At 45.3% G+C, this 26,642-nt stretch overlaps 3 protein-coding genes across 3 annotated transcripts in view; 2 read left to right on the top strand and 1 right to left on the bottom strand.

Moving 5' to 3' along the window:
• NMT2 (N-myristoyltransferase 2) overlaps nt 1-5,022 on the top strand; it is a 35,260-nt gene extending 30,238 nt beyond the window's left edge. Inside the window, exons 7-9 of the mRNA XM_015423744.1 lie at nt 535-702; nt 2,338-2,475; nt 2,656-5,022. Of these exons, the coding sequence (XP_015279230.1) occupies nt 535-702; nt 2,338-2,475; nt 2,656-2,676 (327 nt within the window). The 3' untranslated portion in view covers nt 2,677-5,022. The remainder of the gene's footprint in view (nt 1-534; nt 703-2,337; nt 2,476-2,655) is intronic.
• Nucleotides 5,023-5,207: 185 nt separating this feature from the next.
• On the bottom strand, nt 5,208-9,874 carry RPP38 (ribonuclease P/MRP 38kDa subunit). The gene is made up of 2 exons (XM_015423764.1): nt 9,721-9,874; nt 5,208-6,377 (listed from the first exon to the last, which is right to left on the bottom strand). Exon 2 carries the CDS (start codon nt 6,353-6,355, stop codon nt 5,513-5,515), a length of 843 nt encoding a protein of 280 aa, XP_015279250.1. The 5' UTR covers nt 6,356-6,377; nt 9,721-9,874; the 3' UTR covers nt 5,208-5,512.
• A 7,219-nt stretch (nt 9,875-17,093) lies between these two features.
• Nucleotides 17,094-25,993, top strand: ACBD7 (acyl-CoA binding domain containing 7). Its single transcript, XM_015423760.1, has 4 exons — nt 17,094-17,139; nt 24,019-24,136; nt 24,579-24,641; nt 24,745-25,993. The coding sequence occupies exons 1-4, from the start codon at nt 17,128-17,130 to the stop codon at nt 24,816-24,818; spliced, it is 267 nt and encodes an 88-aa protein (XP_015279246.1). The 5' UTR covers nt 17,094-17,127; the 3' UTR covers nt 24,819-25,993.
• Nucleotides 25,994-26,642: the final 649 nt, after the last annotated feature.

The raw sequence follows: 26,642 nt of genomic DNA, 5'->3' as shown, positions 1-26,642 counted from the left end.
CCCCGCCCCTGGAGTTATATTGCTACTGGCCAGTTCAGCTACTGAAGACCATGTTCAGTAAAGGTTTGTTATCCAGCACTCATGAGATGCTCAAGCTTATTGCTCTGCCCCATTCCCTACCCAGAGGCATCGACAGCGACCAAACCCCCACCCAACTGGGAGTGCCATGGTGACAGCCCCCGTTTCTGGCAAGACATGCTCCCCCCCCCAACCCGGAACCATGGAGTCATCCTACACAGCAGACAAATAAGAAAGCCCTCCAGTACACTTGGGTCCCGACAGTTGGAGGGGAAGGAGGTACCTGAGGATGGTGTCAGTTGGCCATACCAGCTGTCTAGCAGTGGCCAGAGGTATCAAGCTGGCTGGTTGGGGAGACAGGAGTGGGGTAGTTGAGAGGGAGGAACTTGCCTTCCGACCAGTGACAGTTAATGGGGCATTCGGGATAATCTTGCAGGATAATAAAGCTTTTTACTGTACTGTGGAGTGCTTTCGTGTTCTCCTTATTCTTCATGAGTAAATTTTTTTCTTCCCCAGAGTTCAAATGGTGGTTTAACTGACTTTCTGAGTTTCTATACATTACCGTCAACAGTCATGCACCATCCTGTTCATAAAAGCCTCAAAGCCGCCTACTCCTTCTACAACGTTCATACAGAGACCCCTCTTTTGGATCTAATGAATGATGCGCTCATTATAGCAAAAATGGTAAGTACCTCTGTCCTTTGTGTTCTGTGTTGCTTCCTGTGATGAAAAACGAGGCTTTGGTTTAAGGCCTTTTTCACCAAGAAGAGTCTGGGCAGGTGGCAGAATGGTCCTGTTTGCACTTTTGGTCTTCTGGTACAGCTCATTTGTTGACCCTGAAGAAAAAGAGGGCAGCTTCTGCTGGGTACAGCGTTCAGTGTCTAAGCCCTGAGGGAGTTTGAAATAGCTAAGGACCAAAGGTGTACAGCTGTGTTTTAGGTTGTGTCCCGTCCCCCACCACCACCTGTGCAACTAGCAAAATAAGGCAGTATGGAAAACTGCTGAATCAGTTTAATAAAACCTTGAAAGTCCAGGGTGACCAAAGTTATCATAAAATAAGACTGGCTCATTGATAGGCTTTGGTGAAAGGCAAGTTTTGCATAAACTACTTTGGCTTCTGATGAACTTTTAGACGACAGTGGCAGTGCAGAAGATATAAATATTCACTCCTTTGTCTCTCATGGGGGGTGAGAGAAAGATTGAGAGTGAGTGAGAGAGCGCAATTTCTGAGTGATGCTATTCTCCATTTAAAAAGCATTTTAAAATACTGTGCATGAGACATGCATGCTAATATCTGGTTTAAAAAAACCCACAGCATGCAGGTAAGTCCATGCCCTGGCTCCAAAAACAAGGGCCAGCAACCTCTTGTGAGAGATCCAGCGTGATATTGTGGTTAAGAGCGGTAGACTCTAATCTGAAGCCCACTGGGTGACCTTGGGCCAGTCACAGTTCTTCGAAAGCTCTCTCAACCCCAACTACCTCACAAGGTGCCTGTTGTGGGAAGAGGAAGAGAAGGTGATTATAAGCCACTTTAAGACTCTGTAGGGTAGAGTCATAGAGTTGGAAGGGACCTCCGGGGTCATCTAGTCCATCCCCCATAGGAGGAAGTCGGGAAAAGTCAGGGTTGTACCTTAATCTTGGTTGATTTGGTAGACGCTAGATAGAGCAAGAGAATAGCAAGGGATGGGCTAAAGTAAGGGGAAAATACATTATCAAGAGGACATGGAACCTGTGTTCAAAAACTTTTACCTTCACAACTGAAATATTAAGTGCTTAAATGCAGAACAATTAACTTTACACTAAAAACTGGTGTCTGCATTAGCAGTGTTGGAGTTTCTGTCTAGCACTGTTAACACATGTACACACTCTCTACACCTTGAGATAGGATTTTCCCCGCCCTGCATACACCTCCCAACTGGCAGTAGATGCAGTGCTCTGTACAGTCCAACATGGATAAGTCCAAACCATGCAGTCTTTGCCGGACTTTGAAGGGTAAGGATCACACTGATTATGCTTCATAGGTAGTAGATATGTATACAAACCTATATTCGCGTAGCACGTAATGTGCTAATGATGAACCTAGATACAATCCCTCCTCCCCTATTGCTTGGATCCTTTTATGTCAAGGTGAATAACTATTGAGGAGCTACCAATATACGCCAGTTAATTTGTGATTTAGTAGGGGAAGGGTCATGAATGCACTTTCCGAACAGAATGCTTATCAGACAGCAGGATGACATTGCAGGTACATGATGGGTGTATTTCTTGATTGAAACCTCATTTGAAAAAAACCTTTTAAATTTTTTCTTACATTGCCAGAAAGGATTTGATGTGTTCAATGCACTAGACTTGATGGAAAACAAAGCATTCCTGGAAAAACTGAAATTTGGTATTGGAGATGGCAACTTGCAGTATTATTTGTACAACTGGAGGTGTCCTGGCATGGAGTCCGAAAAGGTAATACAGTGATCATTACATAGTTCTTTGCTGTCTGTTACATAACTCACAGCTGTTACATAACTCTGCCAACTGCTTTTTGAAAAAAAACCTATCAAGCATCTCTAGAAAAAGCAGGTTTTTGGCTCAGCTTACTTATAAGCCTTGTTTGCACTAACAAGTGTGTGTTACTTTTTCTAGGTTGGTCTTGTATTACAATGAGGAGGAAGGACATTTGTATTTATAGTACTGGGAAGTACCCACCTGAGGTGCTGGAAGCCGCGTGGAATGGAAGCTTTTTGATCAGTGCTGTTCAATGGGAGCAAAAGCACAATGCCTAATAAACTCCAAAAATCCACTGAACCTTGGGGGTGTGCACGAGGGAAAGAAGAAATCCATGCGTGGCTAATCCTGCGCACCTTCAGCTCTGACCGGAAAAGCTCACGAACCTTTTATTGTTTGTCAATTAAAAGAAATAAAGCACATTTGTTTAATTTTCAATGTTCAGCTCGCATCTTGATGAAAAGGGTTCTCTTCTTCTTCCCCCTCTCCCCCACATGTAAGACTGACTGTTGGGGGCGGGGGTTGTACAAAAACTCAACTACAGTGGGTGGAACAGAGTACAAAAATCTTTACTGTTTATGTGACTGAACTGCTGCATTTCTATTTATTAAGTGGTAGTGTACGTTTGTCAATGTAACAAAAATGAAGGAGCCAATTTAAGTATTTCTGCTTATTTCTATCACATGGATGTCATAGTTGAAGGGAGAAAAACCTGGGAAAGTATGACTTTGTTAGGAAACATGGGAGTCTTGGATGTCTTTTGTAACTGTGGAGTGATACAGAAATGTGCTGGTTTGACTGGTGCACTGGTTTCTCCATCAGCAAAGCTGCCAAATCAATAAATACAGATTTGTACTTTGATCTTCAGTAGATCACTGACTGGATTCAATAGCATTGTAGGTGTTATGTTGCCTGGATGATCATGTATTATTCATCTTGCAATCTGAGGGAAGAAACCCTTTAACCTCTTTGGTAGTAGGTTAAGAACAGCCTGTACATAAAACAAAGAATTTTAATACTATCAGGATGCTAAGATTGAATGTTTTCAAGGCTTTTGCAAAATTGCACATTCCTTTTGTCTACTTGCTTTTTTAAAAATGTCCATAATTTTAAACTGGGTATGTTGTGTAAATAAGAAAAGTGTTGCTAGTAGTTGTAAGATCCTGAGTTTTTGGAGCAAAGGTGTTTTGGGGGCTTAAGTGTCCCTCTGAGCCACGAAAAATGCATATCTATACACAAATTCTTCCAAATTCCCTTTTTGGATGGTGCTGGTCTTTATCAATATGCAACAATACCTTCCTCTCTCTCCCTCTCCACTCCGTCCCACTCTTACCAGTACAGCCCAAATTAGACTAAGATGAAGCATTTTAGCTGCAGTCTGCAACTCGCAACAATCGACTGACTCCAAAAGAACATAGGCTGTATTGAAGGCATTGCTTGCTTGAAAAGAAGGTCCAACACTTGCTTTCCATCATTTTGGGGGTTTGTACAGGTTAAACAGTTTTTGTGAATGAATCACCATACTCTAAGCTGCAAACGCTTCAGCCTGGTTCAACTGGTTTTTAAAAGATGTTTAGTTGTGAACTAAGCATGTGAAATGCACTCAAATTACTGGTTAAGGTACAGATTTACTGGAAGGAAGAATGGTTATTGTGAATTAAAAAGCAACAACTACTGCTTGGGGGGGGGGGGAGAAGATTGTTGCGAGAGGATGCAGAGCTCCATGCTAGACTATTCAATTATTAACTGTTATATCTACTCTGCTCCTACTAGAGCTGAGACCGTATCTGGATGGTAGGAGGCCTGCCAGTTATTCCCTCCAGACTGATACCTACGTGCACTGATTTATAGTGTCCTTAATTTGTCTCTGATCCGGGAAGGTCAGAACAAAAACACATGATTATAGAGGGGAATATCTGACTTTTCCACAACCCGTGAAACAACACTGTAAGCACCAATTTTAGCCAGTGTATATACAGATTGTCTTTCATCTGCTTACACCTGTAGTATTTAATTATAACTACTGTAAGTTCTGTTCCTGGGCCTCTCCCTACAACTGCCTGTTACTTTTTAATAGTTATACTACAACAGTTCATTGAACTACATTTACTCTGAAAAGCTACTCAAGTTGCTACCATTTTGGCTGCTGATGAGCAAATTTTTAAGTTCTTAGATTTCAACAGCATATTGTTGCTCTGACGTTGGGGGCCTTTCAGTCTGTCCAGGAAATCTTTCTCTAGCATGGGATCTGTGAACATCATGCATCTAAAGGTCCACATCTTAAATACTTATTTCTTGCAAGTATTTGGACTGGTTGATATGCTAAAGAAAACATTTCTTATATTAAAAAAATCCAAATGCACCCAAGACTCAATTGTGCATGCATTATTTGACCACTGACACAATTGTCCAATAGAATATTAAAAGGAAAAACATTATATGCTATCTGATTTGCAGATGTTTGTGATTCCCACGTTAACGGATGCCTAGCTATGGAGTCTATATTGGCACAAATGGATGTTTGAATAAATGTATCATTTTCATACTATTGTTTTGAATAATTACATTTGATTTAAGTGGCTTTGTTCCAAGAACTAGATTCTCCTCTAAAATGTGTACTCTCCTACAGAACCATTTCATTAATTGAAAGGTCAACAGAAGTCAAAGAACTTGTAAAAAAAAATGAGCTTGTGAGCCTGCTAAGTATTTATTATAACACTGGCTGGACAGATTGTCCTTACTTATGGTGATCCCCAAACACTTTTTTGGGGGGGGGATTTAAAATTTCCCGATTCTTCTCCTCCAGCTTCAGCTCCCTGTACCATTTCTGAAGGGGGTAGGAGGTAGTGGCATAAAAGGGGAGCAGGTAAAACCTCGTTTACAAGGTGCTTCAAATGTTGGTTGTAGTTTATGAAGACTTAGATCTAGGTATATGTGTATATATATATTAAATATGGACACATTCACACACACTCTAAGGGCTAAGTCAATCTAATCAGTTACTTTGAATTCGTTTTTTAGTTTTGGGAAGTTTTCTTCTCCTGTTTGGGTTGGGAATTATTTTCTTAACTTTGAGAGCTTTCAACGTCACAGTTGGAGAGAGAAGCTGGCTGCTGTCAGTTCTCTTCTGCTTGGGGCTGGAAGCGCACTCTCCGGGTTCCGACTGGGTGAGCTCACCAGCCTGCAAATCCATGAGTTGAAGATCTTCACTCACAGGGGGCTGTTCAGTTCCATGCTGTATCCATGGCACATCCAAGTGAGGGATTCGTGGGATGATTGCTTCAGTCACTTCTGCAAAAGCATCAGTGCTCCGTTTAAATCCCAGGGCTAGGACTGATGTTAACCCAAGAGCTGGTGCTAGTCTTTCACTGAGGCGGGGAACCTGACAGGCGGGGATGGCTCGACTTGCACTGAGCAGAATAAGGTGTGATGTGATCATGGCAGGTTTGGCAGACTTACACACCAGAACTAGGAGGAGTTCATTTTTTTCCAAAGCTCTGGTTACTTCATTGATCCCAATAGCAAGTTGGCCTCTGATGCTCAAATCAGTCCACCCGTGCGCTATGGTGTCTTCTGTTTCATTTTTCTCTGGAGCTTTGCTGGAACCTGCCTGCCATTCTTTATCTTGCTTTTTTGATAAAGAGGGTTTTTTCTTCCTCCGAAACTCTATCTTTTTAAGTCCAACCTGTTTCATAACATCTTCCAAGGTCTCCAGTATGAAGTGCATATCTGTTCCATCCAAGATGCTCCACTGGAGGGCATATGGGCTATTTAAAGATGTCTTTACAGCAATTTGCTTTGATTTCTGGACTGATCCTTTTGCTCCTTGAGCAGACATGATGTTCTATTTGATAGCTGAGCTGTAAATAAGAAATGGCAATCAATACTATGAATCCCAGTCAGAGAACCAGAACACCTAGACATGTACGATTGGCTACCTACCCCCTCACCCATCCTTTGTTTCCTGAACTAGTTTTTCTAACGTACCAGAAATATCTGTGAAGCCAGTGTGGTGTGTTGGACTAGAATCTGGAAGACCCAGGTTCAAGTCCCCACTTGTGCCATGGAAGCTCGCTGGGGGCCCTTGGGACAGCCACATTCAGAGGGCACTTATTTTGCTGCATTCAGGAAAGAGGGTAAGATGGTTTCCTTCCAGAGAACATTTGGTTAAGAGTAAACCAGAAAAAACATCTACTTCTGGTTCATTGACTATGCTAAAGCCTTTGACTGTGTGGATCACAACAAACTATGGCAGGTCCTTAAAGAGATGGGAGTACCAGACCACCTCACATGTCTCTTGAGAAACCTGTATAAGGGCCAAGAAGCGACAGTTAGAACCGGATACGGAACAACTGATTGGTTCAGCATAGGAAAAGGAGTACGACAAGGATGTATACTGTCACCTTGCTTATTTAATATATATGCAGAGTACATCATGCGAAATGCTGGCCTGGATGAATCACAAGCCAGAATTGAGATTGCTGGGGAAAAGATCAACAACCTCAGATATGCAGACGATACCACTCTAATGGCAGAAAGTGAAGAGGACCTAAAGAGCCTCTTGCTCAGGGTAAAAGAGGAGAGCGCAAAAGTGGGCTTGAAGCTCAACATCAAAAAAACTAAGATCATGGCATCCGGCCCCATCACTCCTTGGCAAATAGAAGGGGAAGCTGTGGAAGTAGTGACAGACTTCACGTTCCTGGGATCCCAGAGATGAGATGGTTAGACAGTGTCATAGATGCAACGAACATGAAATTGAGCAAACTTCAGAGGATGGCGGAAGACAGGAAGGCCTGGCGTGATCTGGTCTATGGGGTCGCGAAGTCGGACTCAACTGTGCGACTGAACAACAACAACAAACTGCTGGCAGCTATGGTTGTGCTATTTATTTTATTTTTTAAGATTTATATCCTGCTCAAGCAATGTCTTGTTACTGGCCCCTTTTGTTGTTTTTATGAATTTATATGGCTACTGCTGGTTTGCTATGTGCCTTGAGTTGGAATGTCAAATAAGACCTCTCCCTGAGCTCCCAGAGAGCCACTGCCAGTCAGACTAGGCGATACCAAGCTAGATAGACCAATGGTCAAAGGAATAGTCAAAGCTGGAATCCACCACCAGCAGTTTCAGTCTGTTTTACTTACCGCAGGACTCTGTGACCTCATTCTTCTGCCTGGTTAAACCAGGCCTTAATCTAAGAAGCGATGGAGCTGGCCATGTTTCAACCCAGGCCATAGGAACAAGAGGCCCCATCGATACTGATGAGAAAGAACCTAACTTTTACACAACTTTGCGTACGCCCAGGAATATTTAAATGGTCCACTGCATGTTCAGAGTCCACCTACATGCACGCCAGAATAGTGCCGACCTGGGTGTACTAACTATGCAAGCACAGTGACTGAAGGCACAGTTTAAATGATGCCCCACAAGATGTATGCAATGCTGCATCTGTAAATTTTTCTGTCCCACAGGCAGGTTTGAGGCCCCATTTAGATGAGATGATGGGGAGCCTCTTCTTGTTCAACTTTGTGCTCCCCTAGCATTATTTCTAAATTAGGCTGTTAACCATGCAAAGCAGCTATTAGTGTGCCAACCACTGTGTCTCTGGCAAACTAACCGAAGCTCAAGGAGCTGCTGGAGGGGTAGGAAAGCACTTTTAAGCGACAGCCACATTCAGAGGGCACTTATTTTGCTGCATTCAGGAAAGAGGGTAAGATGGTTTCCTTCCAGAGAACATTTGGTTAAGAGTAAACCAGAAAAAACATCTACTTCTGGTTCATAGGCACAGTTTAAATGATGCCCCACAAGATGTATGCAATGCTGCATCTGTAAATTTTTCTGTCCCACAGGCAGGTTTGAGGCCCCATTTAGATGAGATGATGGGGAGCCTCTTCTTGTTCAACTTTGTGCTCCCCTAGCATTATTTCTAAATTAGGCTGTTAACCATGCAAAGCAGCTATTAGTGTGCCAACCACTGTGTCTCTGGCAAACTAACCGAAGCTCAAGGAGCTGCTGGAGGGGTAGGAAAGCACTTTTAAGCACAACATTCGGTACTGCTAAACTAGGAAAGTTCTTTTGCCTAAGGCTCGATTTTAAACACGGTTGTTGTTCAGTTGCACAGTCGAGTCCGACTCTTCGCGACCCCATGGACCAGTTCACGCCAGGCCTTCCGGTCTTCTGCTGTCTTCTGAAGCTTGCTCAACTTCCTGTTCCTTGCATCTATGACACTGTCTAACCATCTCATCCTTTGCTGTCCCCTTCTTCTTTGACCTTCAATCTTTCCCAGCATCAGGGTCTTCTCCAGTGAGTGCTCCCTTCTCATTTGGTGGCCAAAGTATTTGAGCTTCAGTTTCATTATCTGGCCTTCCAGGGAACAGTCAGGGTTGATTTCTTTTAGGATTGACTGATTTGATCTTCTTGCAGTCCAAGGGACTCTCAAGAGTCTTCTCCAGCACCATAGTTCAAAAGAATCTATTCTTCGGCGTTCGCCTTTTTTTATAGTCTAACTCTCGCAGCCATATATGACTACTGGGTGCTGGACTACACGGTGCTAGCAGCCAAAAGATCTGTACAACTTTGCTCGGGCACAGACCGAGTCTCGTTTAAACTTTCCTGCAACCCATGCCAGATACCAACGCGCGCTTACTGGGCAAGCCAGCACCATACCCGCTAGATCTGTGGGTCTCTCCTTTACAAGCTACAGGTCCGTAGCCGCTTTGCACGGGACGAGCTGGGGCAGTAGCACGGTTGGCACAAAGCGCTTGACCCGAGCAAAGCCGCGCAGGGAAGCTCTTCGCCTCCGCCCGCGCCTCACTCAAATCACGTCCCAAGCGGGACACAGCGGGAAGCCAAAGAGGGATGGTAGGAGGGCTGTACCACATCAGGTTACCGGGGGGGGGGGCAGAATGCCATACTGGAATGCTCCTTTGGCTTGCAAGCAATACCAGGCCGGTAGAAAAGTAGCACAACGAAACGCAGCCTGGAAGACGCTACTCTTTCTCCCGTGTACTGGTTTTCGGCTAGAAGTTATTCCCCCGCCGGCAAAGCATTCAAGACTGCCATGCCCTCCCTCTCCGTCTGCAGTGGTACAGTCCACTCTGCCCCCTTATTCTGTCCCCTGCGCAGCCCGAGCACAGGCCCCTGGGGGGTGGGCCCCGCCGCCCCCCCCCCCCCACAGGCCTCCCTTCTGCACACACACACACGCACCCTTAGCAATCTTTCGCGCGGCGCATCCTCCGCCACCAGGGCCCAGCAGAGCACGGACGGGTCCGCCGTAGTAGTACTTACGCCCGCTTTCCCGGGACCGCTGCAGCTGAAACGCCCGCCATGGCTCTGAACTGAGCGTCAGTGAAAACGGAAGAGGCCGGCAGGCGCGAGGCGAGGCTCCGGAGGCGGGATCATTCTGCACACGCCAACCGGGCAAGAGAGGAAAACTGCCGTTTGCCCTCCCTCGTCCTCCAGAGGTCGCTGCTAGCGCAGTCTTTGCCGTTCGTTAGGTGGTTTGCCAGTTGGGCGCTCAAAACGTTAATTTGGGGGACGGGGGCGGTTATAAACATTCTCTGGGTAGCCGTGTTAGTTTGTCTGTAGCGGTAGAAAAGAGTAAGAGTCCAGTAGCACCTTAAAGAATAACAACATTTGTGGCAGAACAAACTTTTGAGTCCAGTGGCACATTTAAGACCAACAAAGTTTTATTCAAAATATAAGCTTTGTTGTGCAGGCACACTTCCTCCCATAGTTTGTGGCAGGGGTAGGAGTTTTCTTGAGTCACTGCTTCCTTCTTCAGATACTGCTAGAATGTGAGTCCATGAGAGTAGAAAGAGATTAGAGAGACTGCCGAATTGCAACGGATTAGGAAACTCAAGACAATGGATCCACCTGGATTAAATCAAAACCTAGGTTTCCTGTCACAATGCATTACCAATGCTAATGTCATTTGGCATCTGAAATCACTTTCCAGTATATAGAACATTTTGGAGGATACAAGATGAACATTTTGGAGGATAGAAATAGTTTCACTACATATTTGCTGCATATTTTAGAAAGAAAATTTGGGACTGCGGAGTGATCTGTGTTTGTCATTGGCTCTCTGCTACAATACATTTGATGGTGGCTGGAGTTTTACATGTCAGACAAAGAGCCCGGGGGAAGGAAAGAGAGGTATCTTCAGAAATGTTACATGAGATGCATTGCCCTACAATAAAGCCATTCTCACACACATTCACACTCCCCCCTCCTCTGGAATTTCCCCAACAACATGGCAAACAAGACATCAAGTTTGACATTCTGCCCCCCCCAATGTCCTCTCCCCTCCTTATGGGGTTGTCATTTATGAAAAGCACGTACTAATTTGGGAGCGTTAACATGCTTCTTTTGCACCCATTCATTATGGCTGGGGTCAAAGTCCTTCCACTTGACAAGATACTATAAATGACCACGTTTCATTTTAGAATCGAGACTGCCTTCCACCCCCTATGATCAGGGGAGGGGGAGCTGCAGGACGAGGTCTCCAAGTCGATGGTCCCAGATCTGTCTTCAGTAGACTAAAATGGAAAACAGGATGGATATGACGCAAACTCTTAGGCAGTTCAACCTCAACAGTCACTTGATAAATCAGGCGCACTACTTTGAATGGTCCCAGATACTTCCACCCCAGCTTCTTCCCAGGTTGTAAACCTCTGAGGTTTTTTGTGGAAATATACACGGAATCTCCGGCTTTCAAATCCCACTCCTGGCCCCTCCTTTTGTCAGCTTGCTGCTTGTGGTCTTCCTTGGCTTTAGTCAGAGTTTCCCGGAGGGTCGCCCACCCCTGAGTTACCTTAGGCCACCACATTTGGGCATCCCCAGGATTGAGTTCCCCTGGGCTCAGGGTCGGGAGGGGACCCCCTTCATACCCGTGTACCACCTTGAAAGGGGAAATGCCAATGGAGCTGTGCACCGAGTTATTGTAACTGTATTCGGCAAATGTAAGCAGGTCAACCCAATCGTCCTGCTGGTAGTTTATGAAACACCTGAGGAACTGCTCCAACACTTGATTTGTCTGTTCCGTTTGCCCATCCGTCTCGGGATGGTAGGCGCTACTGAGTCCCTGCTCAATCCCCAACAGCTTCAACAGTTCCTTCCAAAACCCTGCCATGAACTGGGACCCCCAATCCGATATAATCTTGTGGGGCAAGGCATGCAGCCTGATTATATGTTGCAGGAACATCTGGGCCAGCTTCCTGGCCGTGGGCAGCTGTTTACATGGGATAAAATGCACCTGTTTCGAGAACAGGCCCACTGCCACCCAAATCATAGATTTTCCCCTGCTTGGGGGTAGGTCAATGATAAAATCCATTTACAAATCTTAGAGAAAAACTCTGCCCACCACAACTACTTTGCATTCAGATGCCAAAGGGCCTGTAGCGCCTCGAGATTTTTATGATCGGTCCAAACGTCAAGCAGCACTCGAGCCTCCTCCAACCAGTGCCACCAGATTGTTAATGCTAGTTTAATGGCAGTGGCCTCTTTGTCCCACACTGCCCAATTCCTCTCTGCTGCCAAGAATTTCTTTGATACATACGCCAGCAGATGCAGGTTTCCATCTTCCCCCTCTTACTCTCAACAACACTCACTGGAAGTGATGCAGAACAAAAATGTTCCAAGCTAAGAACGCTGTTGAGTCAGAATTGAAGTTCAGTTGAGAAAACCCCCTAATTATACATGGTCCAAATGCAGTCCCCTCCAATCACACTGCCCATTCGTTCCCACCTAACCAGTGCACTTCCACACACACCCCCACACACACACCTGTAAATCTCCCCTTCGTTATCTAAGCTAAGGTGGTAAGCACAGACACAGACCAAGGCCATCTGGCCCCTCCTCTGAGGAAAGAGAGGTATCTTCAGAAATGTTGCATGAGATCCATTCTCACTCACACACATTCACACTCCCCCCTCCTCTGTAATTTCCCCAACAACATGGCAAACAAGACATCGAGTCTGACATTACAGGCAGCTGGACTACTCACTTTTCACATCAGCTATAATATAATACAACTTCTGCATGACTAGAATTATTGAACTGCACAAACATTCTTTTGACACTAGACTTTTATCTCCTGGAATTGCATTTATTATTATTTTTAAAATAATATGAATACTTGTCACTCCAGTTAGAACTGCATGGTTAGAATGTCTGCCTTCCTCCTTATGTATTCTTTTTCCTTTGAACTGCATGCATATGAGGAAATGAAACTTTTGAATCAGCATGTTGTCGAAGGCTTTCACGGCCGGAGCTCATTAATTGCTGTAGATTTTCTGGGTTGTATGGCCGTGGTCTTGGCATTGTAGAACCTGACTTTTCGCCAGTAGCTGTGACTGGCGAAACGTCAGGTTCTACAATGCCAAGACCACGAGCACACAACTCGGAAAATCTACAGCAACTAATTTTGAATCAGCGTTCGTGAAAGTAATGTAAAGGACTGTGAAGTGTTAGTGAAAGATCTGTAGCTGATGCATAGCCAGTTACAGTAGAGGAAGAGAGAAACATTTACTCTGCCCTGAGCTCCTTGGAAGAAGGGTTGGACTTGGATGGAAGTAAGATCGTTTCCAAAGTACTCAACAAAGAGGACTGTGTCACCGGAATGACTCCCTGCCACATCCGTAAACACTCCTTACCTCTTCTGAATTTCTTTTCTGGAATCAAAATAAAGACAAACTATCTGATGTTTATCAACAGCCAATGAACTCTTTTTCAGCAATTCCAGATATAACAGCTTCCTTTATTGCTTTGGCCTTAATTTCAGTCCATCCACAATTGCCAGTGAAACATAAAAATCTGAAGCAGTGAAGGAACTGCCGTAAATGCAAGGAGATGGAATATAAAGCACGAAGAAGAATGATCGTCACCAGCAGGGAAGCTGGATGAGGAAGCAATTATTTCCAGAAGGGTAGAGGTTAAGATGCTGAGCTCCAGACTGGAAGGTCTGTCGCTCCGCAGTTCCAGACCCGAGTGCCATGTGATGAAGTGAGCTCCCATCTCTGGCCCCAGCTCCTGCCAACCTAGCAGTTCAAAAGCAAGAAATTGCAAGTAGATAAATAGGGACCACTTCAGAGGGAGGGAAGGTAACAGTGTTCAATGCACCTCGGTGTTTAGTCATGCTGGCCACATGACCATGGAAATGTCTTCAGACAGCACTGGCTCTTCGGCTTGGAAATGGAGATGAGCACCGCCCCTAGAGTCGGATTTGACTGGCTTTTGAGCAAGGGAAAACTTTACCTTTATCAAGCAAGTAAATCTTCCCCTGTGGCCAAGGCAGCTCTGAAGGGATATCCCTGTGCTGTTTTGTGTGGGCTGAGCTATCAGAGATTATAGAACAGTTGCCTTACATGGTTTGCTTCTTGCACTCTCCAGCCCAAACATGCCTGACATTTTGAATTTTGCTGCAATTAACACCTTCTCTTCTGAGCAGCCAGGAAAAGATCCATTCTGCCTAGACAGGTGGGTGAAGGAGGATAGAAAAATAAGTCAGTCTTGCCTAAAGGGCTTTCCATCAGCACACATCTGCGTTGTGCAGCAAGCTGAAGTGAAGAAATTAATTTCTCCGGAGACGGATGTGATTGGCAGGAGCTGAGCCTGCAGGCCCTTTTGGCATTTTGAGAAAGGGTAGCAAACACCACCACACAATGGCTACCACGGGGCACATTCAGTAATTTTGTTTCTCTGAGGGTGGTAATGAATCTGCCACTTAAAATATATATGAGCTTATATTTGAAGGTGGGGAGTGCTGGATATTCCCCCAGTCCCTCTCCTCATACATATTTTTAAAATAAAGTTTTGATTAAATGAAACGTCCAGGGGAAGATCTGAGTAGTCCCTGGAAGCCGGTCTGTAGTACTTTGTGGATACCCAAGCTTACTAACAGACTGTTGGATGTCATTCTGCAAGTTTTTGTGAGATTGGGGGTCTCTGGTGGGAGAAGCTTGTTAAAGCTGGTACTGGGGACTTCATAAACTGTGTAAAACAGATTATATTTTGAGGGAGGGGTGCATTGGGTATGAAGGGATTCTAAATATGGCAAGTGCTAGGGGGGTGGGGTGATTTTCCCTGGTCATGGAGAGGAAATTGTTGTGTCTTCACCATAGAGAAACCATGTTAAGCTTGAAAACTCAGCCAGGATTCTAATCTGAAACAATACCATTGGCTGAACCAGTATTGTAACCAATCAGATGTAAGAGAACTGTGCTGGAGGGAACTGTGTTTATTGGATATTATCTGTGTATTATGACTGGACCTTAACTATGTGAGGGCGTGGCTACACCAGCCCGGGATTGTTTAAAAGGGAGCTAGGCTCCACTGTTGGTTGTCGTGGGTTGTTGTTGTGTCGTGGTGTGATCTTTGGAAGTTCTAGTTCTTAATAAAGCTGATTCACTTGTTACTTACAACGTTGTTGAGTTGCATACTTAACAGAAATCATCCACTGCTTCTCTCTCCTTGCCTCTCCCAGCTCTTCCCATACTTATTTTCACTTCTTGTAGTGATGGTCCCTCTGCCCCTCCCTTTCGGCTGCTGTGGCAAACATCGTTCCAAGTGAACACCCCTCCTGCAACAAAGACAAGCTGCAAGAGCCCATTATCTGTTGAGCTCTGGCAACTGCCCAGATTTCTGGGGCTTGGCTTTCTGCTCCCCCCACCCCCATGCCATGCCCACAGTCTGTCTCTCCGATGGATTTTCGGGGTACCTTCAAGCCAGTTGGAGAAGTAGTGCTGGGGTAAGGGTGAAGAACAGAAAGAAGGTGGAAGGTGGCAAAGGAAAGAGAGAAGGGGGGGTGAATGGCATGAAGGAGGACAGCAAAGAAGTGTGCTTGAAAAGGAGTAAGGAAGGAGCAGTGTCCCCTCTAAGCTCAGTCAGTGTGAGCTAGCTCACAGTTTTTTAGCCTCTGGCTCACATATTCTTGTCTTAGCTCAGGAAGGATGGCTCCAGATTTATGGAGTACGCAAATTGCTTGCTCACAAATTTAATGCGAGTAGCTCACAAAGTAGAATTTTTGTTCACAAAACTCCACGGCTTAGAGGGAGCATTAGGAAGGAGTATAGAAGAGGTCAGGAACAGTGTTCTCTCTAAGCTGAATTAGTGTGAGCCAGCTCACAGTTTTTTAGCCTCTGGTTCACAGATTTTTGTCTTAGCTCAGGAAGGATGGCTCCAGAGTGAACTAATTTATGCAGTAGACAAATTGCTCACTCACATCTTTAATGCCAGTAGCTCTCAAAGTAGAATTTTTGCTCACAAGACTCCACAGCTTAGAGGGAGCATTAGTCAGGAATCAAGGCAGCAGGCGCCGTGGCCCCCGTGGGCATCATCTTGTGAATCACATAACAGCACTCATCCGACACAGGAAGAGTTCAAGGGTGTAATCCAGATGCCACTTATTTATTTACCTTATTTACAGCCTACCTTTCTCACTGAAAGGCAAGGCAGGTTACAGCAGTAATGTACAGAGTGCATTTTAAGATGGGTAGCCGGGTTAGTCTGTCTGTAGCAGTAGAAAAGTGCAAGACTCCAGTAGCACCTTAAAGACTAACAAATGTTGTGGCAGGGTATGAGCTTTTGCAAGTCACTGCTCACTTCTTCAGATACAGCTAGAAGAGAACACAGTTGATTTGTAATATTTGTGCCCCAGTTTGGTTTCAAATAAAACACAATCACAATATTCAGTAAGAATAGAAGTTACCTATGTAGAACAAGCACCCTGCAACACACCTGTGCTACTAGATACAGGCACTAGGTGGTGCTAAATGAGCCGTGTACCTAACTTAGCACCTAGTACGTTTAAAACGGCTGCAAAACTAAAATCCTGAATTTACCAAGTGACAGAACAAAGCTTGAGTCCAGTGGCACCTTTAAGACCAACAAAGTTTAATTCTGGATATAAGCTTTCATATAAATGCACAAAAGTCGCTTTCACAAACACTTGTGCATGCACACGAAAGCTGATATCCAGAATTAAACTTTGTTGGTCTTAAAGGTGCCACTGGACTCAAACCTTGTTCTATTGCTTCAGACCAACACGGCTACCCCGCCTGAACTGACCAAGTCACAAGTCCCGTTGAACTCAGGTGGATTTATTTCTGAACAAACCTCCGTGGGATCGGGCTGCGATCTGGAGGGAGGGAAGAGGAATGAAGAAGAGTTAAAGAGAAGGCTAGGAAAAAAACCCGAAGGAACGCGTCCTTCATACGAAATAATTATTTTTTAAATTGATCTCGTAAACTGGAGCCAAAGGGACTCGTATCCAACAGTTGCAAATAAGTATTGCATCCAAGTCCGTTACTAACACGCATAACGAAGAGCTTGGTGCCGCCGCAGTTGTCCCAGATGAGCGTCTTCTGGTGCATTACAACCCCTGCTCCCAATCTCAAGGCAGCGCCTACTCGCCGGCCGCAGCCATTGCCAGGCTAGCAAGAACTACTGCAGTCTTCGGCTGCTGCTCCAGAATCCCTGGGAGTGACGTCAGAGCATCCCCGGTCCAATGGAAGCCCTGGCTGCATCCTGGGCTTATAAAAAGGAGTGCGAGGCGCCGGACGGTGCGGATTCCAAGGGGATAGCGGTTCTTTTTCTGGGCTGAGCCTTTGGAATATGTCTCTCCGGGTAAGGAAACTTCAGGCGGGAGAAATCAGGGCTGCGTTTTAGCATCCAAGGGGCTGTCAAAGAGTGAGCCCTGCGAGGGAGTTTTTCTTAACTGCGGCGCCTGCCGAAGGAGTTGGAATGCCAAGGAGAGGGAGGTGGATTTCGGTGGGGTCGTTTTATTTGCAAGGAAGGAGTGGCTAAAAGCGCGGGTGGATGCTGGACTTCAGCCTGGCCGCCCCGTTCTTCTCACAGGCCGGAGTCCTTCTGTCTCTCTGTGTGGGTTTGATTTAATGGGGGTGGTGGTGTCTTATTTTTTCCTTAAGGGCCACTGCATGGTCGGTGGGTGTCTTTGCGCGCGCATTCCAAACTTGTGCAATATGGCCCTAAGCGGGTTTCTTCAGCAGCAGTGAGTGGACGCGGGTATTCGCGTGAGTCAGCAGTGAGCTCAGTGAGTGGACGCGGGTATTCGTATGTTTTCCCTCCGGGACGAGAAGCCCTGCAGGAGGGGCCGGGGGGTTACTTCGGGAGGAAGCTACGACGTGGATTGCGGCCGGCTCCGGGCCTGCCCCGCACCTCCATCGCCTTTCAGCGTTTCGGCCTGAAGGGGCCGCCCGCGCCTGCGTTGGCTCTTGCCCCCGTGCACAGGATCGCGCCCGTTTGGTAACCTCTCCCGCGGAGGCTGCGTGCGGAACTGCAACGTGATCGGGCAACAAGAGGCTACTACTCCGGTTCAGATTTCGGTTTTCTCTGCAGTCCGATCTTATGCACAACTGTGGCTTTCACAGACAGTGGACTTTACTGATGTCAGGGTCTTCTTCCTGAGTGAGTGTGCCCAGGATTGTGGTGCGAGTGTGCCCAGCGGCGAGTGGCGTGCATTAACTTATTGGAAAAGGAGCTCGAAAGTGGGCACGAAAAAGGGCGAACGGCAATTATTTCCCCCTTTCCGTAAGAGCGGGAATAAGCTCCCTGAGAAAGGAAAATGGTATATATGTAAATATTCTGGGAAAGCGGGAAGTCTGTTTTCCCAGGAACGTGAAGGTTTTATGCCTTCAGCTGCTGCCCCTACCCCTTTGCCGCTTGCCTTTTCAAGCCGGAGTCCAGCCAGCCTTAAAGACCAGCAAAACTGAGCTTTGGTGAGTCAGAGCTCACTTGATCCACAGGCATGACAAAACTGCCAGGACTCCCTCGGACTACGTGCTTAGAGAAGCAGGTGCCGCCTTCTTTGTGAGCGGCCAGGCTCCAGTTCTCCTCTGGCAATTGTCTGCAGGTTTCTCGTTCCCTTGTTCTTGCAAACCTCAGCCTTTTCTCGCTTCTGTTGGCATCCACATGATGAGGCTGGCAGCAGAGAGAGTGATGCAGTACGGAAGGCAGCAGCGGCATCCTCCTAATCCCTCGGATGCATTTGGAACACAGCCAGTAACCTGGCAGCTGGACTTAACAGCTGCCCTTGCAGTGGTTGAATCCTCCAAGGGGGAATTGGAGCACCACATGTTTTGTAACCTGCACAAAGCTTTGTGGATATTTGTGCAGGGGTTGGCAGGGAGCTGGTCAAATTCAAGCTAGCTAGAATTGAATTGTAAATTGCCACTAGCACTTCATCTGTGTTGAAAAGGATCAAAGTAGGAGCCCTTTGCTTGGTGTTGGAAATCCAAACTTGAGCATTCCTAGCAGATGGCTCCCAGCCTCTCCATGAAAGACCTCCAGCAGAGGAGAGCCTCCCTCCCTCCCCCACCCAGGCAACTAGGTCCATGAGCAGCTTCTAACACAGCTGAAACTGAAGACGTTATAGTCTTGCTCTCTAGAGCAGCAGAGATCTGGTCTTTGCCCTCTTTTATGTGACAACCCTTCAGAGATTTGAAAAGCATAGTGCTGTTTCCCCTCAACCCCCAGGTTAAACATTTATTTATTTATGTGCTTTATACCCCACATTTCTCCCCAGAGGGGAACTCAAAGTGGCTGTGACAGCCTTTCCCCCGTCTCCATGCATGCTTGGTGCTTTCAGCCTTTTCCAGACCCTGACCTGACATGGGGTCCCTTCTCTACCTCTGCATTCTAGGCATGACAATACAGTGATGGGGCAGGATTGGGTTTCTGTTTAATAGTGAATTACAATTAGTAATGCTTTTTGTAGTGGGGGCATGGGATTTTTGAAAATTAATTGTGTTAATTAAAGGTTATGAGGGTTTCTGCCTTATAGTTTTCTGATAGTGGTATAGCTCTTGTTTTAGTGCCTAGGGGATGGGAGAACTAAAGTTGTGTAAGCAGCAGCAGTTCCAAGCCAAGGCACAACTTTCTAGATCTCAAAATGTCACTTTGGAAAGTATGAGGTTCTTAGCCAAGAGGGGTAGTAACTGTATGGCATTTTCTGCAGTGCCACAAGGAAATGGCCGGGATCCAGAGAATGGCCGGGGTCCAAGGGACTTGTGGGCTTAGGTATCTCAGATCCTGTATCCTGTAGTGAATCACTTCTGAAGCCAAGGGAATTCACACAGTCAGTTCCTGATATGGAAGTGAGGGTCTGTTGTTCAAAGAAACACCATCAAAAACCACTGGCCATTTTTGCAGCCTTGGCTGTGCCTAGGGAAGCTCTTTGAGTCAGTGCTGTTATTTGGAATCAAGAGCTGAAAATTGCATGTTTGTAATAAACTTTTCTAAAAATGGGTTTTAATTATTGCATACCAAGCAGGATTGGGAAAATGGCTACTTTCTCAGGAAGAATATACTGAGATCTTATGGTGAGGTCCTCCATATCTGCCTAGGAAAGACTGTACAAAGTCTCTACTATATATGTTAAATTATTGATGTCTGTGACATTTTTCATAAAAAGTCATGAGAACATGCTGAGCGAGGAGGAAGAGTAAACTTAAAAAAAACACAAATGCATTTGGTGAGAAAGGGGTAGAATCAAGCTTAGTATCATATCAATGGGGTCAACAAGAAATAGGAGGGAAAATGATAGCATGAATGAACCGTGACATCATGGTCACACATACTGGGAAAAGCGAAGAAGGGTTCCCAGGCTTCAGAACAAGTTTGTATTCTGTCCTGGGAAACAGTGGCTGATTGTTCCATTTCAATGCCGTATTGTACTTGTTTCATCCTCTGAATGCCTGCAGGGAGGCAGCTTATGGGGACAGTTGGGTGTCTCTGTGTTATCAAGAATGTTGGCCAGAGTCTAGATCTGAGTGTTGGCTCCCTGACAACTTGGAAGGCTTCATATTGAGCTGGTGGATTATTTCTTGATGCTGTACATCGTGTTGTCATTCAGTAATGAAGCAAAATTCTATCTCCCTCAATGTCTACCCGTGTCTTTTTTACTGCTATTCAACTGAGTACAACATGATTGAATGCCCCCCCCCCCCCAGCAACAACAAAAAACATTAAGCACCTCTCCAGACAAGGCAACATTGATGTTTTCCACATAGGGACAGGCTTATTTATTTTTATTTGTAGTCCACCTTTTTCATTGGGACTCAAGACAGGTTACATAATATAATATAAATCAATGCAAACAATAGGATGAGGAGAGAGATGATAAACAATATAATAGGACTAGGATTTCAGCTACCTGAAATGGAATGATGTACACAGTGAGAGCAAGATAAAAACATGCAGCAACAGATGAATACCTACTAGTAGTATAGTCCGCAGGCTTGTTCTCTCTATTAAAACATCTTCCTGAATCATTCATTTATAATGCAGCTGCCCTGTGTTTTTATAAAAATGCCCTCCTGTGCTGTTTTGTTTTACATATTTTGTAAAAAGCCAAGCGTGTGGGAGCTTTCCTCATCTTCTCAGGCAGGCCATTCCATGGAGTGGGGGCCACTGCAGAGAAGGCAGATAGGCGCACAGTTCTTGATCTTGCCCATTTGCAGGGTGGCACTTGTAAAAGGCCCTCTTCAGATGAGCAAAGTATTCGTGGTAGGGCATAGGAGGAGAAGTGGCCCTGCAAACATAAGGGCTTTTGGATGTGATGGCCAGTGCCTTGGATTAAACCTGGTAACTAATGGGCAGCCAATGGAGTAACTGCAGAGTGGGTATAATATGCTTGCACCACCTAGTTCCTGGTATTAGTTTCTGAATTGTCTTTGAGGGGAGGCCTGTAGAGGGGCCATTGGAATAGTCTAGTCTCAATGTTGTTGTGGTGTGCAGAACAAGGTGACATCATCATAATGGTGGTATCCAATACCAAAACTACAAATGATTTCTCCTAAGAAACATTGAAGAGGGATTGACTAGCATGGGGGATAAGACTGTGCCCTGTGGAACTCAACAGGACAGATTGCACAATGATGATGACCAGTCTCCAATGGCAACCCTTTGAGTCTGTAAAGAAGAATCCAAAGCACATTCCCTGATGCCTACTTCTGTCTCCAGATGTTTCCACAAGATAACATTGTGTAGTTTCCCCACTCGGGCCTGTAGCCAGGAATTTTTTTTTAATCCAGGGGGCCTTTAAAAGTCAGGGGCACCCCCCCCAAGTGAGCAGCCCCACTCCTACCCTTCCCTGCAACTCACGCATGCTAGCTGGTGGGCCTCTGCCCCAGGTGATCTTCGCAAGCCTCAGAGCAGGTAGGGCTGCGCTCGCCAGCTGCAGAGGGGTGGTAGGACATGCAGCAACAGAGTGAGTGGGCACTGACGTGCCCTGGAAACCAAGCACTGGTAAGCAGGGATGCTGGCAGGTGGAGAAGTCCTCCAGGTGGCCCAGAGAGTGGGGGGCTGGGTTGGATGGGAAGTCATGGGGCTTTGGCAGGAAGTCAGGGGGTTGGGCCCCGAGAGGCCCCATCGTAGCTATGGGCCTGTCCCCACGGCTATTGTGGCTGCTGAGAAAGAGCAGCAATGGGGCTTCCATGTGGCATGTTTCCGTGGTTCACTTCCCCAGCAGTGGTCCTTTCAGGGTTCTGGGGGTTTTAAATCATAAATTGACTTGTTATAGCCTGGGGAACCCCAGGAGATGCACAAATGTATCATGATGATGGGGGGGGGAGGTCCACTTTCCAACAGCACCAGATGTACGGCAAAAAGCCTGTGTGGAAACAGCCTTATGATAGAAAGTGCCAGTTTTTATTTGAGGCTATGGCGCTTTTTGGAGAAGACTTTCCCCCTTGCCTTTGTGGCTGTTCCAGTGCCCTTCTGCCTTCTTTCTGGAAACCCATCATCCATGTTTGGTCTCATGGTTAGAGGATTTAAGAGGGTTTAACACATCCTTCCCCATCCCCAGGCACACTGCCTCAGTCAAATGTGGAGTCCTCCCTCCACCACAGCAGTTTTTAAAGTAATTATGTTTTGTTGTTGTTCAGTTGCACAGTCAGGTCCAAGTCTTCACAAATCCATGGACCACATCACTCCAGGCCCTCCTGTCTTCCATTGTGCTCCAGAGTTTGCTCAACTTCATGTTCGTTGCATCAATTATGTAGATCAGTAGAGATAAAAGTGATAAAATACAACCTAAAATATAATAAATCCTTGTAAACATGAAGGGTATAGGATATCAAACAAAAATTACTGATCCCCCACCCCATGCAAATTCCAGCCAGGACATATTTCAATGAATGGTCAGTTACTGAAGCAGACTTGGAAAGAGGCCCAGATTCTTTGTGGACGCTGCAATGTAGTGGTTGAGCTTTTAGAGATTCTTGCAACAGTGAAGCTTGACTCCAAGGAGCAGCTAGTGCCTGCCAAGTTAATAAGGAAGCTCTGTTCCAGAGAGCATTTGGTAGTGGAAGGTGGATTTTTTCAGCAGATTTGGCTGTGAATTTCCTGATCTTGGGTGTTTGGAAATCTGAATGCTTTTAAATTGATAAATCATATATTTTCATGTTATGGTTTTGTTACTTGGATTATGGTTTATGACTTTGCAACTTGGTTTCTCTATTGAGTCCCAGTAGATTAGGCAGGATAGACGTATTTTAAATAATATATGAATTTGTTCTTTCACCCATTATAGCTCCTTTATTTGGAATAAAAGATATGAGTGTTTCCATTTCCTTCTATTTCATTTTCATTTTCCTATTTAGACGCTTGCAGCTGGATTGGTTATAACTGTAGTAGACTCTACATCCATAATATGTCAGTTTTCCCCCACATAGTTTACTGGTAGGGTACCTGAAATGCAATTTGTTTACACTGATATGGAGAACAAGATACTGTATTTTGTCTCATCCCAAGGCCAGTTGATTTGGGTTTGCATCCAAGACTGGTGTGTGGGATAAACTGACAATTCCTTTCTTGAAAAGCTTGATAAACTTTGGATTGAACAATAAATCTCCAGACTAAGGAGCTCTGTCCTGCAAGGGATCTTGTGCTGTTCCCTGGTCCAAAGCTTGGTTTTCATGCTAACTTCCATAAGACACTGGAGGCAGGGTTGGATCATCTTGCTTTGTACACTTTCAGTCTCTGGGGACTGCCCTGTAAGAGGACACAGACTGTACCTTGGTGCAAAGCCTGGTTTCTGGGCTAAGGACTTCAAAGTTGGCAACCCCCCAGGAATCTAGTTTGTCGTTAAGATGTGCCAAATAAGAAACTGAGGCAGCTGCATCACTTCTGCACCCCAAAACAAGCTTTGGACCACTCCAAATCATACACCCTTGGGCTCCAACTGCACCCGTTACTTATTCGTTTTAGCAGTAAAAAACCAATGAGATTGAAGTCCTTGGTCCAGAAACCAGGCTTTGGACCATTGCTCAGTTTGTGTCCCACTCTGTCTGGGTGATTGCACACAGACCATATGAAAACAAAGAAGCTGATGTGCATCTTGAATGCCATGCAAATGTTGAGTGAAGATAGGGGCAACTTGGAAAGCATTAAAGTTTTAAAAGCTTAGTATTTGGGAAGGAATGAGCAAGATATTTAAGAAAATATAGGAAAAAGTGTTGCTGTTTCCGTTCTTTTTCTCTTCAGGCTAACTTTGACAGTGCGGCAGAAAACGTAAGGCAATTAAAGGCCAGACCGAGCGATGATGAGTTGAGGGAGCTCTATGGACTCTACAAACAGTCTACTATGGGAGACATCAATATTGGTAGGTTTGTAGCCACTGCACGTTGGCTTTTGTTGAAATTATGGTATTTCTGAGAGCTCAGGGTCCGGCTACACATAAAGTCCTCGCATTCATTGGTGAACAACACGAGGACTTTGTATCAGAGATGGGGATGAGAGTTTCTGCCTCCAACCCACCCCCTCCATTTGTGACCAAAGCAGGCAGGATGAAGGAGCTTCAGCCTCTTCCTCACTGCTGTTTTTGCATTTGCAAATCAGACAGCGGAGCCACTGTTGGCTCCATTGTTAAAAATCATAGTACTTACCTGGTTGCATGCAGATTTCACAGTGGAGTCAATTGCAGCTCCTCTAGGCACTTTGCAAAGTCTTCATCTTCTCCAGCCAACATGAGGACCGTAATGTGTAGATAAGCCTTCAGAATTAACATAGAAGAACTTGTGTTCTTTTTTTCTTTTGTTCTTCAGAATGTCCAGGAATGCTAGACTTGAAAGGCAAAGCCAAATGGGAAGCTTGGAACCTTAAGAAAGGTGTTTTTCTTAGAATTATTATATAAACCTTATTCTGATTAAAGTCATGTTTGTATGCAAAGCAACTAAAGAATGGTAAAGGCTGCTGCTTCTTGCTTTACAGGTATGTCAAAGGAAGATGCCATGAAGGCTTACATTTCTCAAGCAAATGAGCTGATACAGAAATATGGAAAGTAGAGTTCCTGCAGTCATACTAACTCTTCAGTAGCTGACAAATAGTTTGAAGGCAAGAGTACTACTCACTTTGCGGTCCACACAGAACTTTATTGTCAGAAATTCAACTCTACAAATTGTATGCAGGCTGTATTTGTTTACAATAAGGTTTTACTTCTAGTTTGGCGTTATAAAAAATCCAGTGTTTAATAAAATTTCACAGTTCAGGCCACTTAAAAGTTGAAGACTGTCAGTTTTGAAAGACATTTACATAATCCTTCATACTGTGATAAAATAATTAAGTTCTTTAAGAATGCTGGTGATGTTTGGTTACTGAAGATGTCACTGTTAAATTTTCTTCAACTCTTTCACAGCTTCCTGGGTTTCTCTGTGGACTGAATGTTTGAAAGTGTTCTTATCAACAAGGATTCTGGGATATTTTTGTTGAGAAACTATGGTTACTCATAAGCAGGAAATGGCTATAGTGTGGAGTCACAGATAAAAGGCAGAAGGGGAGACGGAACCCTGAGCTCACTGGGTGGAGGAATGTTCTCTCACCATCTTTCTTCCATGTAAAGTCACAGGAACCACTGGTGGAACCAGAGAGCAGGATAATGGCTGCCAGTCTCCCCTCCCACTTTTTCCCTTGGAGCCATAAAAGTTTATAAGGCCACACATCAGAATATATCTCGTTGGCCTGCACTCACTTCTATGCAGCACACTTCAAACCATTCAAAGAAAGTATATTGCAGGGGTGTCAAGCATAAGGCCGGCCCATCCATGGTTCCTATGTGGCCCGGGAGCAACTAGTGCAAGGGAGGGAACTGGAGACTGTTTGGGGGAGTAGGCGGAGCCACTCGGGTTGTGGCTCCAGCATGGCGGAACAACTTTCTCTGCAGCAGTCAAGCAGCGTGGGAGCATCTACCCAGTGCTGCACCTCTGGCTCACCAGTCTGCCCATATGGGTTTTCCTTTGCACCCCCCTCCCAGTCCATGGGGCCTTGCAGTGAGGATACGCCAACTCAGAGCTTACCAGTTGCTGTCCTTTATACAGTTTATACGCCTGGTTCTTGGCATTACATTTGGCACACGTGACCTGGCCCAACAAAGTGACATGTCAGATCTGGCCTTCATAACAATTGAGTTCGACACCTCTGGTATATTGTATAAAAGGTTATCCTATCTGGTGTTTTGTGTATGTTGGGGACATATGATAAAGGATTTTCTCTTTGATGTGCAGACTGATTTATTTATTTTATTTTATTTCATTCCATTTATTAATCACCTATCCCACCAATTGTGGAGCCCTAGGCAATGTTGTTGTTGTTCAGTCGCACAGCTCACAGTTTTTTAGCCTCCAGCTCACATGTTTTTGTCTAAGCTCAGGGAGGATGGCTCCAGAGCAAACTAATTTATGCAGTAGCCAAATTGCTCGCTCACAACTTGAATGCCAGTAGCTTACAAAGTAGAATTTTTGCTCACAAGACTCTACAGCTTAGAGGGAGCATTGCAGGTGATGTAATTTACCATGAAAAACCTTAGCCACCTATTTCCATGCATTAAACATCTTTGAAAAGGGCAGGCCCTTTTTCTGCAGGCCTGTTACCAACTGTCGAACTGGCCTGAGTAAGGGGTTCTTCTTTGGGGTGACCACGCATGTTCCCACAAGTTCATCAACTAGGGAATAGGAGCATGTTTCTGTTTCCCAGCCATCTTGCACAACCCATCTGCACCTGGAACTCTGTGTGAACGGACAGAAAAGGCATGTGTTCTGCTGCATAAGGAAGGAGAGGCAAACAGCAAAGAAAAAGACAGTAACAGCAGAGGTGCAGACAGATTGCATGACAGA

Source organism: Gekko japonicus, unplaced genomic scaffold, assembly GCF_001447785.1.
Source record: "Gekko japonicus isolate JY-2015 unplaced genomic scaffold, Gekko_japonicus_V1.1 scaffold94, whole genome shotgun sequence".
Taxonomy (NCBI): Eukaryota; Metazoa; Chordata; class Lepidosauria; order Squamata; family Gekkonidae; genus Gekko; species Gekko japonicus.
The sequence above is the reverse complement of the archived record's forward strand: the minus strand, read 5'-3'. Positions and strand labels throughout refer to the sequence as shown.